This window comes from Pan troglodytes, chromosome 2 (genome assembly GCF_028858775.2).
Source record: "Pan troglodytes isolate AG18354 chromosome 2, NHGRI_mPanTro3-v2.0_pri, whole genome shotgun sequence".
Classification (NCBI taxonomy): Eukaryota; Metazoa; Chordata; class Mammalia; order Primates; family Hominidae; genus Pan; species Pan troglodytes.
The window spans coordinates 96984508-96999324 of record NC_086015.1 but is presented as its reverse complement, the minus strand read 5'-3'; the positions used below and the strand labels follow the sequence as shown (position 1 = coordinate 96999324).

The following is a 14817-nucleotide window of genomic DNA, read 5'->3' as shown; positions in this document are numbered from 1 at the left end:
TCACATAGAAACTAGACAGAACCATTCTCAGAAACTACTTTGTGATGTGTGCATTCAACTCACAGAGTTGAACATTTCTTTTGATAGAGCAGTTTTGAAACACTCTTTTTGTGTAATCTGCAAGTGGATATTTTGTTTCCTTTGAGGCCTATTTTGGAAAACGAAGTATCTTCACATAAAAACTAGACACCAGCATTCTCTGCAACTTGTTTTTGATGTGTGCATTCAACTCAGAGAATTGAACCTTTCTTTTGATAGAGCAGTTTTGAAACACTCTTTTTGTAGAATCTGCAAGTGGATATTTTGTTCCCTTTGAGGCCTATGTTGGAAAAAGAAATATCTTCACATAAAAACTAGACAGAAGCATTCTCAGTAACTGTTTTGTGATGTGTGCATTCAACTCACAGAGTTGAACCTTTCTTTTGATAGAGCAGTTTTGAAACACTCTTTTTGTGGAATCTGGAAGGGGATGTTTTGTTCCCTTTAAGGCCTATGTTGGAAAACGAAGTATCTTCACATAAAAATTAGACAGAAGCATTCTCCAAAACTTCTTTGTGATGTTTGCATTCAACTCACAGTGTTTAACCTTTCTTTTGATAGAGCAGTTTTGAAACACTCCTTTGTAGAATCTGCAAGTGGATATTTGGAATGCTTTGAGGTCTATGTTGGAAAACGTAATATCTTCACATAAAAACTAGACAGAAGCTTTCTCAGAAACTGTTTTGTGATGTGTGCATTCAACTCACAGAGTTGAAACTTTCTTCTCATAGAACAGTTTGGAAACACTCTTTTTGTAGAATCTGCAAGGCGATATTTTGTTCCCTTTGAGGCCTATATTGGAAAATGAAATATCTTCATGTAAAACCTTGACAGAAGCATTCTCAGAAACTGCTTTGTGATGTGTGCTTTCATCTCACAGAGTTGAAACTTTCTGTTGGTAGAACAGTTTGGAAACCCTCTTTTTGTAGAATCTGCAAGGGGATATTTGGTTTCCTTTGAAGCCAATGTTGGAAAATGGAATATCTTCACCTAAAAACTAGACAGAAGCATTCTCAGAAACTTCTTTGTGATGTGTGCATTCAACTCACAGAGTTGAACCTTTCTTTTGTTAGAGCAGTTTTGAAACACTCTTTTTCTCCCTCTCCCTCTCCCTCTCACTCTTGCTCTCACTCTCTGTCTCCCTCTTTCTACAGTCTGTCTCTCTTGCAGAGTCTGGACTGTACTGCGGTGATCTCAGCTCGCTGCAACCTCCCTGCCTCGGGCTTCAGTGATTCTCCTGCCTTGGCCTGCCGAATACCTGGGATTCCAGGCATGAGACCCCACTCCTGACTGGTTTTTGTATTTTTGGTGGAGACAGGGTTTCACCGTGTTGACCAGGCTGGTCTCCAGCTCCTGGCCTTGGGTGATCTGCCCGCCTTGGCCTCCCAAGGTCCTGGGATTGCAGACGGAGTCTGGCTCACACAATGCTCAATGTTGCCCAGGCTGGAGTGCAGTGGTGTGATCTCGGCTCACTACACCCTCCACCTCCCAGCCCCCTGCCTTGGCCTCCCAAAGTGATAAGATTATAGCCTCTGCCCAGCCACCACCCCGTCTAGGAAGTGAGCAGCATCTCTGCCAGGCCACCCATCACCTGGAAAATGAGGAGTGTCTCTGCTTGGCTGCCCATCATCTGGAATGTGAGGAGCACCTCTGCCTGGCCACCCCTTCTGGGAGGAAGTGAGGAGCACCTCTGCCTGGCTTCCACAAAGGGGAAGTGAGGGGCACCTCTGCCTAGCCAACCCCTCTGGGAAGTGAGGAGCATCTCTGCATGACTGCCCATCATCTGGGATGTGAGGAGCACCTCTGCCCAGCTGCCCCATCTGGGATGTGAGTAGTGCCTCTGCCCGGCCGCCCTGTCTGGGAAGTGAGGAGTGCCTCTGCCCCCACCCCCTGTCTGGGATGAAGTGAGGAGGGCCTCTGCCCGGCCGCCGTATCTGTGATGTGAGGAGCGCCTCTGCCCGGTTGCCTTGAATGGAAAGTGAGGAGTGCCTCTGCCCGGCCGCCGTATCTGTGATGTGAGGAGCGCCTCTGCCCGGTTGCCTTGAATGGAAAGTGAGGAGTGCCTCTGCCCGGTTGCCCCATCTGGGAGGTGAGGAGCTCCTCTGCCCAGCCACCCCATCTGGGAGGTGAGGAGCGCCTCTGCACGGCCGCCCCGTCTGGGAGGTGAGGAGTGCCTCTGCACGGCCGCCCCATCTGAGAGGTGAAGAACGTCTCTGCCTGGCCGCCACCCCGTCTGGGAAGTGAGGGGCGCCTCTGCCCGGCTGCCCTTCGTCTGGAGGTGGGGAGCGCCTCTGCCCGGATGCCCCATCTGGGAAGTGGGCGCCTCTGGCTGGCCGCCCCGTCTGGGAGGTGAGGGTTGTCTCTGCCCGGGCGGCCCGTCTGGGAGGTGAAGAGTGCCTCTGCCTGGCTGCCCTGCCTGGGAAGTGAGGAGGGCCTCTGCCCAGCTGCCCTTCATCTGGGAGCTGGGGAGTGCCTCTGCCTGGCTGCCCCGTCTGGGAAGTGGGCACCTCTGCCCAGCCGCCCCGTCTGGGAGGTGATGGGCATCTCTGCCTGGCCGCTCCATCTGGGAGGTGAGGAGCGCCTCTGCCTGGCTGCCCTGTTTGGGAGGTGAGGGGCATCTCTGCCTGGCCACCGCCCCATCTGGGAGGTGAGGGGCGTCTCTGCCCAGCTGCCCCACCTGGGAATTGAGGGGTGCCTCTGCCCAGCCGCTCTTCATCTGGGAGGTGAGGAGTGCCTCTGCTGGTCTCCCCCACCTGGGAAGTGAGGAGCGCCTCTGCCTGGCCGCCCTTCATCTGGGAGGTGGGGTGCACCTCTGCCCGGCCGCCCTGTCGAGGAAGTGGGTGCCTCTGCCCGGCAACCCCGTCTGGGAGGTGAGGAGCGTTGCTGCCTGGCTGCCCCATCTGGGAGGTGAGGAGCGCCTCTGCCTGGCCACCCCGTCTGGGAGGTGAGGGGTGTCTCTGCCTGGCTGCCCCATCTTGGAGGTGAGGAGAGCTTCTGCCTGGCCGCCCTGTCTGGGAGGTCGGAGCACCTCTGCCCAGCCGCCCATCATCTGGGAGGTGAGGTGCGCCTCTGCCCGGCTGTCCTGTCTGGGATGTGGGGAGCGTCTCTGCCCAGCCACCCCATCTGGGAAGTGGGGGGCGCCTCTGCCCGGCCACTCTTATTCTGGGAGGTGGGGAGCGCTTCTGCCCGGCCGCCCCGTCTGAGAGGTGAGGAGCACCTCTGCCCGGCCGCCGATCGTCTGGGATGTGAGGAGTGCCTCTGTCCAGCCACCACCCCATCTGGGAAGTGAGGTGCACCTCTGCCCAGCTGCTCTTCATCTGGGAGGTGAGGAGTGCCTCTGCCCGGCCGCCCCATCTGGGAGGTGAGGAGCGCCTCTGCTGGCCGCCCTGTCTGAGAGGTGAGGAGCGCCTCTGCATGGACGCCCTGTCTGGGAGGTGAAGAGTGCCTCTGCCTGGCCACCACACCGTCTGGGAGGTGAGTGGCGTCTCTGCCTGGCTGCCCTGCCTGGGAAGTGAGGGGCACCTCTGCCCGGCCGCCCTTCTTCTGGAGGTGGGGAGCACCTCTGCCTGGCCACCCCATCTGGGAGGTGAGGGGAGTCTGCCCAGCTGCCCCGTCTGGGAGCTGAGGGGTGCCTCTGCCTGGTCACCCTGCCTGGGAAGTGAAGAGGGCCTCTGTCCAGCCACCCTTCTTCTGGGAGGTGGGGAGCACCTCTGCCTGGCTGCCCCACCTGGGAAGTGGGCACCTCTAACCAGCTGCCCCATCTGGGAGGTGGGGAGCACCTCTGCCTGGTTGACCATCGTCTGAGAGGTGAGGAGCACCTCTGCCCGGCTGTCCCGTCTGATATGTGGGGAGTGCCTCTGCCCGGCCACCCCATCTGGGAGGAAGTGAGGAGTGCCTCTGCCTGGCCGCCCTGTCTGGGATGTGAGGAGCACCTCTGCCTGGTTGCCCTGAATGGGAAGTGAGGAGCACCTCTGCCTGGTCACCCCATCTGGGAGGTGAGGAGCATCTCTGCCAGGCTGCCACACCATCTGGGAGGTGAGGGGCATCTCTGCCCGGCCGCCCCACCTGGGAAGTGAGGGGCACCTCTGCCCGGCCACCCTTCGTCTGGAGGTGGGGAGTGCCTCTGCCCAGCTGCCCCATCTGGGAAGTGGGCACCTCTCCCAGCTGCCCCATCCGGGAGGTGAGGGGCATCTCTGCCCAGGCACCCCATCTGGGAGTTGAGGGGCACCTCTGCCTGGCCGCCCTGCCTGGGAAGTGAAGAGGGCCTCTGTCCGGCCGCCCTTCATCTGGGAGGTGGGGAGCTCCTCTGCCCGGCCGCCCTGTCTGGGAAGTGGGCGCCTCTGCCCGGCCGCCCTGTTTAGGAGGTGAGGGGCATCTCTGCTTGGCCACCACCCTGTCTGGGAAGTGAGGAGTGCCTCTGCCCAGCCGCCGCCCCGTCTGGGATGTGAGGGGCTTCTCTGCCCAGCTGCCCTGCCTGGGAAGTGAGGGGCGCCTCTGCCCGGCTGCTCTTCATTTGGGAGGTGAGGAGTGCCTCTGCCCGGCCGCCTCACCTGGGAAGTGAGGAGCGCCTCTGCCAAGCCACCCCGTCAGGGAAGTGGGCGCCTCTGCCCGGCCGCCCCATCTCGTAGGTGAGGGTTGTCTCTGCCTGGCCGCCCCATCTGGGAGGTGAAGAGCGCCTCTGCCCGGCCACCTTGTCTGGGAGGTGGGGAGTGCCTCTGCCCGGCCACCCATTGTCTGGGAGGTGAGGAGTGCCTCTGCCCAGCCATCCCATCTGGGATGTGGGGAGCGCCTCTGCCTGGCCGCCCTGTCTGGGAGGTGAGGAGCACCTCTGCCTGGCTGCCCATCATCTGGGATGTGAGGAGCGCCTCTGCCCAGCCACCACCCCGTCTGGGAAGTGAGGAGCGCCTCTGTCCGGCCGCCACCCCATCTGGGAAATGAGGTGTATCTCTGCCCAGCCACTCTTCATCTGGGAGATGAGGAGTGCCTCTGCCCAGCCGCCTGCCTGAGAAGTGAGGAGCGCCTCTGCCTGGCCACCCTTCATCTGGGAAGTGGGGAGCACCTCTGCCCAGCCGCCCCGTCGGGGAAGTGGGTGCCTCTGCCCGGCCACCCCGTCTGGGAGGTGAGGGACGTCTCTGCCCGGCCACCCCATCTGGGAGGTGAGGAGCGCCTCTGCCCGGCCGCCCCATGTGGGAGGTGAGGAGCACCTCTACCCGGCTGCCCCATCTGGGAGGTGGGGAGCGCCTCTGCCCAGCTGCCCATCATCTGGGAGGTGAGGAGCACCTCTGCCCAGCCATCCCATCTGTGATATGGGGAGAGCCTCTGCCCGGCCACCCTGTCTGGGAGGTGAGGAGCGCCTCTGCCCGGCTGCCCCTTTTGGGATGTGAGGGGCGCCTCTGCCCGGCCACCCCATCTGGGAAGTGAGGAGCGCCTCTGCCCGGCCGGCCCATTTGGGAGGAAGTGAGGAGTGCCTCTGCCTGGCCGCCCTGTCTGGGAAGTGAGGAGCACCTCTGCCCGGTAGCCCCATCTGGGAAGTGAGGAGCGCCTCTGTCCGGCCCCCCCATCTGGGAGGTGAGGGGTATCTCTGCCCAGCTGGCCAGTCTGGGAGGTGAGGGGCGCCTCTGCCCGGCCGCCCCCTTTGCCAGGTGAGGGGCGTCTCTGCCAGGCCACCACCCCATCTGAGAAGTGAGGAGCGCCTCTGCCCGGCCGCCGCCCCATCTGGGAGGTGAGGGACATCTCTGCCTGGCCGCCACCCCATCTGGGAAGTGAGGAGCACCTCTGCCCGGCCGCCACCCCATCTGGGAGGTGAGGAGCACCTCTGCCGGGCCACCCCACCTGGGAAGTGAGGAGTGCCTCTGCCTGGCCACCCTTCATCTGGGAAGTGGGGAACGCCTCTGCCCGGCCGCCCCATTGGGGAAGTGGGCACCTCTGCCTGGCCGCCCCATCTGGGAGGTGAGGAGCACCTCTGCCCAGCTGCCCCATCTGGGAGGTAGGGAGTGCCTCTACCCGGCCGCCCATCATCTGGGAGGTGAGGAATGCCTCTGCCTGGCCATCCTGTCTGGGATGTGGGGAGCGCCTCTGCCCAGCCGCCCTGTCTGGGAAGTGAGGAGCGCCTCTGCCCAGCCACCCCATCTGGGAAGTGGGGGGTGCCTCTGCCTGGCCGCTCTTCGTCTGGGAGGTGGGGAGCGCCTCTGCCTGGCCACCCCATCTGGGAGGTGAGGAGCACCTCTGCCCGGCCACCCATCATCTGGGATGTGAGGAGCACCTCTGCCTGGCTGCCACCCCATCTGGGAAGTGAGGAGTGTCTCTGTCCGGCCGCCACCCAGTCTGGGAAGTGAGGTGCGCCTCTGCCCAGCCGCTCTTCATCTGGGAGGTGAGGAGTGCCTCTGCCTGGCTGCCGCATCTGGGATGTGAGGAGCGCCTCTGCCCGGTTGCCCCGAATGGGAAGTGAGGAGCGCCTCTGCCCAGTAGCTCCATCTGGGAGGTGAGGAGCGCCTCTGTCTGGCCCCCCAATCTGGGAGGTGAGGGGTATCTCTGCCCGGCCACCCAGTCTGGGAGGTGAGGGGTGCCTCTGCCCGGCCGCCCCCTTTGCCAGGTGAGGGGCATCTCTGCCTGGCCGCCACCCCATCTGAGAAGTGAGGAGTGCCTCTGCCCAGCCGCCGCCCCATCTGGGAGGTGAGGGACATCTCTGCCTGGCCGCCACCCCATCTGGGAAGTGAGGAGCACCTCTGCCTGGCCGCCACCCCATCTGGGAGGTGAGGAGCACCTCTGCCGGGCCGCCCCACCTGGGAAGTGAGGAGCACCTCTGCCCGGCCACCCTTCGTCTGGGAGGTGGGGAGCGCCTCTGCCCGGCCGCCCCATCGGGGAAGTGGGCGCCTCTGCCTGGCTGCCCCATCTGGGAGGTGAGGAGCACCTCTGTCCAGCCACCCCATCTGGGAGGTAGGGAGCGCCTCTACCCGGCTGCCCATCATCTGGGAGGTGAGGAATGCCTCTGCCTGGCCATCCTGTCTGGGATGTGGGGAGCGCCTCTGCCCAGCCGCCCTGTCTGGGAAGTGAGGAGCGCCTCTGCCCGGCCACCCCATCTGGGAAGTGGGGGGCGCCTCTGCCTGGCTGCTCTTCATCTGGGAGGTGGGGAGCGCCTCTGCCCAGCCGCCCCATCTGGGAGGTGAGGAGCACCTCTGCCCGGCCACCTATCATCTGGGATGTGAGGAGCACCTCTGCCTGGCTGCCACCCCATCTGGGAAGTGAGGAGCATCTCTGTCTGGCTGCCACCCAGTCTGGGAAGTGAGGTGCACCTCTGCCCGGCCGCCCTTCATCTGGGAGGTGGGGAGTGCCTCTGCCTGGCCGCCCTGTTGGGGAAGTGGGCACCTCTGCCTGGCCTCCCCATCTGGGAAGAGAGGGGAATCTCTGCCCGGCCGCCCAGTCTGGGAGGTGAGGAGCTCCTCTGCCTGGCCTCCCCATCTGGGAAGTGGGGGGCGCCACTGCCCAGCCGCTCTTCATCTTGAAGGTGGGGAGTGCCTCTGCCCGGCCACCCCATCTGGGAGGTGGGGAGCACCTCTGCCTGGCCGCCCCATCTGGGAGGTGAGGAGCACCTCTGCCTGGCCTCCCACCGTCTGGGAAGTGAGGAGCGCCTCTGCCTGGCCGCCACCCCATCTGGGAAGTGAGGAGCATCTCTGTCCAGCTGCCACCCTATCTGGGAAGTGAGGTGCACCTCTGCCTGGCTGCCCCATCTGGGAAGTGAGGAGCACCTCTGCCCAGCCACCCCATCTGGGAAGTGAGGAGTGCCTCTGCCAGGCTGCCCCATCTGGGAAGTGTACCCAACAGCTCCAAAGAGACAGTGACCATTGAGAACAGCCAATGATGACGATGGTGGTTTTATTAAAAAGAAAAGGGGGAAATGTGGGGAAAAGAAAGAGAGATCAGATTGTTACTGTGTCTCAGTAGAAAGAAGTAGACATAGGAGACTCCATTTTGTTCTATACTAAGAAAAATTCTTCTACCTTGGGATGCTGTTAATCTGTAACCTTACCCCCAACCCCCGATCTCTGAAACATGTGCTGTGTCAACTCAGGGTTAAATAGATTAAGGGCAATGCAAGATTTGCTTTGTTAAACTGATGCTTGAAGACAGCATGCTCGTTAAGAGTCATCACCACTCCCTAATCTCAAGTACCCAGGAACACAAAAAGGGCCGGAAGCTGCAGGGACCACTGCCTAGGAAAACAAGAGAACTTTGTTCTCGTGTTTATCTGTTGACCTTCTTTCCACTATTATCCTATGACCCTGCCATATCCCCCTCTCTGAGAAACACCCAAGAATGATCAATAAATACTAAAAAAAAAAAAAAGAACCTTCTAAAGCCTAGAATAGTCTCAGCCCTTAGAACAGTGTCTGATAATAAACACTAGTCGAACAGTTAAAAAAAAAAAAAAAGAAGAAACACTCTTATTGTAGAATCTGCAAGTGGATGTTCGGAGCGCTTTGAGGCCTATGGTGGAAAAGGACATATCTTCACATAAAAAGTAGACAGAAGCATTCTCCAAAACTTCTTTGTGATGTGTGCATTCAACTCACAGAGTTGAAACTTTCTTTGGAGAGAGCAGTTTTGAAACACTCTTTTTGTAGAATCTGCAAGTGGATATTTGGTTTCCTTTGAGGCCTATGTTGGAAAAAGAAATATCTTCACATAAAAACTAGACAGAAGCATTCTCAGAAACTTATTTGTGATGTGTGCATTCATCTCACATAGTTGAACCTTCCTTTTGATAAAGCAGTTTTGAAACAGACTTTTTGTAGAACGTGCAAGTGGATATTTGGAGCGCTTTGAGTCAACGCTGGAAAAGGGAATATATTCACATAAAAACTAGACAGAAGCATTCTAAGAAACTTGTATTGTGTGCATTGAACTTACAGAGATGAGCATTCCTTTTGATAGAGCAGTTTTGAAACACTCTTTTTGTAGAATCTGCAAGTGGATATTTGGAGCGCTTTGAGGCCTGTGTTAGAAAAGCAAATATCTTCATACAAAAAGTAGACAGAAGCATTCTCAGAAAGCTGTTTGTGATGTGTGCATTCAACTGACAGAATTGAACCTTCCTTTTCATAGAGCAGTTTTGAAACAGGCATTTTGTAGAATCTACAAGTGGATATTTGGAGGGCTTTGAGGCCTAAGGTGGAAACGGGAATATATTCACATAAAAACTAGACAGAAGCATTCTCAGAAACTTCTTTGTTATGTGTGCATTCAACTCAAAGAGTTGAACATTCCTTTTGATAGAGCAGTTTTGAAACACTCTTTTGTAAGATCTGCAAGGGGATATTTGGGCAGCTTTGAGGCCTTCTGTGGAACGGGAATATCTTCACGTAAAAACTAGACAGAAGCATTCTCAGAAACTTCTTTATGACATGTGCATTCGACTCACAGGGTTGAACCTTAGTTTTGATAGAGCAGTTTTGATACACTCTTTTTGTAGAATCTGCAAGTGCATGTTAGGACAGCTTTGAGGCCTTCTATGGGAATGGGAATATCTTCACCTAAAAACTAGACAGAAGCATTCTCAGAAACGTCTTTATGACATGTGCATTCAACTCACAGAGTTGAACTTTCCTTTTCATAGAGCAGTTTTGAAACAGTCTTTTTGTAGAATCTGCATGTGTACATTTTGAGGGTTTTGAGGCCTGTGGTGGAAAAGGAAATATCTTCACATAAAAATTAGACAGAAGCATTCTCAGAAATTTCTTTGTGACGTGTGCATGCAACTCACAGAGTTGAACCTTCCTTTTGATAGAGCAGTTTTCAAACACTCTTTTTGTAGAATCTTCAATTGGATATTTGGACCACTTGGAGGCCTTCATTGGAAACGGGAATATCCTCACATAAAAACTAGATAGAAAAATTCTCAGAAACTTCTCTGTGATGTGTGCATTCACCTCACAGAGTCGAACCTTTCTTTTGATAGAGCAGTTTTGAAACACTATTTTTGTTGAATCTGCAAGTGGATATGTGGTTTCCTTTGAGGCCAATGTTGGAAAACGAAATATCTTCACATAAAACTACATGGAAGCATTCTCAGAAACATCTTTGTGATGTGTGCATTCAACTCATAGAGTTGAACATTCCTTTTGATAGAACAGTTTTGAAACACACTTTTTGTAGAACCTGCAATTGGATATTTGGAGCGCTTTGAGGCCTGGGGTCGAAAAGGTAATATCTTCACATTAAAACTAGACTGAAGCATTCTCAGAAACTGCTCTGTGATGTGTGCATTCAACTCACAGATTTGTACCTTTCTTTTGATGAGCAGTTTTGAAACACTCTTTTTGTACAATCTGCAAGAGGATATTTACTTTCCTTTGAGGACTACATTGGAAAAAGAAATATCTTCACATAAATACTAGACGGAAGCATTCTCAGAAACTTGTTGGTGATGTTTCATTCAACTCACAAAGTTGAACCTTTCTTTTGATAGAGCAGTTTTGAAACACTCTTTCAGAAGAATCTGCAAGTGGATATTTGGAGCACTTTGAGGCCTATGTTGGAAGAGGATATATCTTAACATAGAAACTAGACAGAAGCATTCTCAGAAATTTCTTTGTGATGTGTGCATTCAACTCACAGAGTTGAACCTTTCTTTTATTAGAGAAGTTTTGAAACACTCTTTTTGTAGAATCTGCAAGTGGATATTTGATTATCTTTGAGGCCTATGTTGGAAAACGAAATATCTTCACATAAAAACTAGATGGAAGCATTCTCTGAAACTTCTTTGTGATGTGTGCATTCACCCCACGGAGTTGAACCTTTCTTTGATAGAGCACTTTTGAAACACTCTTTTTGTGGAATCTGCAAGTGGATATTTGGACCGCTTTGAGGCCTTCGTGGGAAACAGGAATATCCTCACATAAAAACTAGACAAAATCATTCTCAGAAATTTCTTTGTGATGTGTGCATTCAACCCACAGAGTTGAACCTTTCCTTTGATAGAGCAGTTTTCAAACACTCTTTTTGTAGGATCTGCAAGTGGATATTTGGACAGCTTTGAGGCCAGCTGTGGTAATGGGAATAACTTCACCTAAAATTAGACAGAAGCATTCTCAGAAACTTCTTTGTGTTGTGTGCATTCAACTCACAGAGCTGAACCTTCCTTTTGATAGAGCAGTTTTGAAACATTCTTTTTGTAGAATCTGCAAGTGGATATTTGGACCACTTTGAGGCCTATGGTAGAAAAGAAAATATCTTCATATAAAACTAGACAGAAGCATTCTCAGAAACTACTTTGTGATGTGTGCATTCGACTCACACAGTTTAACTTTTTTTTTTGATAGAGCAGTTTAGAAACACTCTTTTTGTAGAATCTGCAAGTGGACATTTGGAGGGCTTTGAGGCCTGTGGTGGAAAAGGACATATCTTCACATAGAAAGTAGACAGAAGCATTTTCAGAAACCTCTTTCTGATGTGTGCATTCAACTCACAGAGTTGAACCTTCCTTTTGATAGAGCAGTTTTGAAACACTCTTTTTGTTAAATCTGCAAGTGGACATTAACAGGGCTTTGAGGCCTGTGGGGGAAAAGGAAATGTCTTCACATAGAAACTGGACAGAAGCATTCTGAGAAACTTCTTTTGGATGTGTGCATTCAACTCACAGAGGTGAACCTTTCTTTTGATAGAGAAGTTTTGAAACACTCTTTTTGCATAATCTGGAAGTGGATATTTTGACCACTTTGAGGCCTTTGTTGGAAACGGGATTATCCTCACATAAAAACTAGATAGAAGCATTTTCAGAAACTTTTTTGTGATGTGTGCATTCAACCCACGGAGTTGAACCATACTTTTCATACAGCATTTTCGAAACACTCTTTTTGTAGGATCTGAAAGTGGACATTTGGAGCGCTTGGAGGCCATGGTAGAAAAGGAAATATCTTCATATAAAAACTAGACAGAAGCATTCTCAGAAACTTCTTTGTGATGCGTGCATTCAACTCACAGAGTTGAACCTTCTTTTTGATAGAGCAGTTTTGAAACACTCTTTTTGTAGAATCTGCAAGTGGATTTTTGGACGGCTTTGAGTTTTTCCCTGGAAACGGGAATATCTTCAAATAAAAACTAGACAGAAGCATTCTCAGAAGCTTCTTTGTGATGTGTGCATTCACCTCAATGGGATGAACCTTCCTTTTGATAGAGCAGTTTTGAAACACTCTTTTTGTAGAATCTGCAACTGGATATTTGGTCGCATTTGAGGCCTTCTGTGAAAACGGTAATATCTTCACCTAACAACAAGACATAAGAATTCTCAGAAACTCCTTTCTGATGTGTGCATTCAATTCACACAGTTGAACCTTCCTTTTGATAGAGCAGTTCTGAAACAGACTTTCTGTAGAATCTGCAAGTGGATATTTGGAGCTCTTTGAGGCCTACGGTGGAAACGGGAATATCTTCAAACAAAAACTAGACTGAAGCATTCTCAGAAATTTCTTTGTGATGTGTGCATTCATCTTACATAGTTGAACCTTTCTTTTGCTAGAGCAGTTTTGAAACAGACTTTTTGTAGAATCTGCAGGTGGACATTTGGAGCACTTCGAGGACTATGGAGGAAACAGGAATATCTTCACATAAAAATAGAGAGAACCATTCTCAAAAACTTCTTCGTGATGTGTGCATTGAATTCACAGAGTTGAACATTCCTTTCAAAAGAGCAGTTTTGAAACTCTCTTTTTGTAAGATCTACAAGTGGATATTTGGACAGCTTTGAGGCCTTCTGTGGAAAACGGAATATCTTCACCTAAAAACTAGAAAGAAGCATTCTCAGAAACTTCTTTGTAATATGTGCATACAACTCACAGTGTTGAACCTTCCTTTTGATAGGACAGTTTTGAATGACTCTTTTTGTAGAATCTCCAAGTTGATATTTGGACAGTTTGAGGCCTTCTGTGGAAACAGGAATATCTTCACCTAAAAGTTAGACAGAAGCATTCTGAGAAACTTCTTTGTGATGTGTTCATTCAACTGACAGAGTTGAACCTACTTTTTGATAGAGCAGTTTTGGAACACTCTTTTTGTAGTATCTGCAAGTGGATATTGGAGCGCTTTGAGGCCTATTGTAAAAAAGGAAATATCTTCATATAAAAACTAGACAGAAGCATTCTCAGAAACTACATTGTGATGTGTGCATTGAACTCACAGAGTAGAACATTCCTTCTGATACAGCAGTTTTGAAACACTCTTTTTGTAGAATCTGCAAGTGTATATTTGGACGGCTTTGAGGCTATCGGTGGAAACGGGAATATCTACACATAAAAACTAGACAGAACCACTCTCAGAAATACGTTTGTGATGTGTGCGTTCAACTCACGGAGTTGAACTTTCCTTTTCATAAAGCAGTTTTGAAACAGTCTTTTTGTAGAATCTGCAAGTGTACATTGGAGGGCTTTGAGGCCTCTGGTGGAAAAGGAAATGTCTTCACATAAGAACTAGATAGAAGCATTCTCAGAAACTTATTTGGGATGTGTGCATTCAACACCCAGAGTTGAACCTGTCTTTTGATAGAGCAGCTTGAAACACTCTTTTCGTTGAATCTGCAACTGGACCTTTGGAGTGCTTTAAGGCCTGTGGTGGAAAAGGAAATATCTTCACATAGTAACCAGACGGAGGCATTCTCCAAAACGTGTTTGCGATGTGTGCATTAAACTCACAGAGTTGAACCTTCCTTTTGATAGAGCAGTTTGAAACACTATTTTTGTAGAAACCGCAAGTGGATATTTGTACCTCTTTGAGGCCTTCTTTGGAAAGCAGAACGTCCTCACATAAAAACTAGACAGAAGCATTCTCAGAAACTTCTTTGTGATGTGTGCATTCAACTCACAGATTTGAACCTTCCTTTGATAGAGCAGTTTTGAAACATTCTTTTTGTAGAATCTGCAAGTGGACATTTGGAGGGCTTTGAGGCTTGTGGTGGAAAAGGAAATGTCTTCACATAAGAACTAGACAGAAGCATTTTCAGAAGCTTATTTGGGATGTGTGTATTCAACACCCAGAATTGAACCTGTCTTTTGATAGAGCAGCTTGAAACACTCTTTTCGTTGAATCTGCAACTGGACATTTGGAGTGCTTTAAGGCCTGTGGTGGAAAAGGAAATATCTTCACATAGTAACCAGACGGAAGCATTTTTCAAGACGTGTTCATGATGTGTACATTAAACTCACAGAGTTGAACCTTTCTTTTTGACAGAGCAGTTTGAATACTATTTTTGTAGAAACTGCAAGTGGATATTTGTACTTCTTTGAGGCCTTCGTTGGAAATGGGAACATCCTCACATAAAAACTAGACAGAAGCATTCTCAGAAACTTTGTGATGTGCGCATTCAACTCACAGATTTGAACCTTCCTTTTGATAGAGCAGTTTTGAAACACTCTTTTTGTAGAATCTGAAGTGGACATTTGGAAGGCTTTGAGGCCTCTGGTGGAAAAGGAAATATCTTCACATAGAGACTACACAGAAGCATTCTCAGAAACCTCTTTGTGAGGTGAGCATTCACCTCACAGATTTGAACCTCCTTTTTGATAGAGCAGTCTTTAAACACTCTTTTTGTAGAATCTGCGAGTGGACGTTAGGAGCACTTTGAGGCTTATGGTAGAAAAGCAAATATCTTCATATAAAACTAGACAGAAGCATTCTCAGAAACTACTTTGTGATGTATGCATTAAACTCAGAGACGTGAACCTTTCTTTTGATAGAGCAGTTTTGAAACACTCCTTTGGAGATTCTGCAAGTGGATATTTCGAACTCTTT

At 51.0% G+C, this 14817-nt stretch overlaps 1 protein-coding gene and 1 pseudogene across 1 annotated transcript; both read right to left on the bottom strand.

Annotated features, from left to right (window-relative positions):
- Positions 1 to 1591: 1591 nt before the first annotated feature.
- On the bottom strand, positions 1592 to 2939 carry LOC134806994 (collagen alpha-1(XXII) chain-like; annotated as a pseudogene).
- Positions 2940 to 4548: 1609 nt separating this feature from the next.
- Positions 4549 to 7200, bottom strand: LOC129143577 (collagen alpha-2(I) chain-like). The gene is made up of 4 exons (XM_063806306.1): positions 6950 to 7200; positions 6803 to 6912; positions 6660 to 6762; positions 4549 to 4729 (listed from the first exon to the last, which is right to left on the bottom strand). Exons 1-4 carry the CDS (start codon positions 7192 to 7194, stop codon positions 4549 to 4551), a joined length of 639 nt encoding a protein of 212 aa, XP_063662376.1. The 5' UTR covers positions 7195 to 7200.
- Between the last annotated feature and the right edge of the window lie 7617 nt (positions 7201 to 14817).

Coding starts and splice junctions, on each gene's coding strand:
- LOC129143577 (XM_063806306.1), bottom strand. CDS start 7,194: ATGGGGCGGCTGGGCAGAGGCGCTCCCCACCTCCCAGATGAAGAGCAG. Junction 6,763..6,802: donor GGTGGGGCGGCCCGGCAGAG/GTGCTCCTCACC, acceptor GGCCAGGCAGAG/GTGCTCCTCACTTCCCAGAT. Junction 4,730..6,659: donor CTCCTCACTTCTCAGATGGG/GTGGCGGCCAGG, acceptor CTCCCAGACAAG/GTGGCCGGGCAGAGGCGCTC.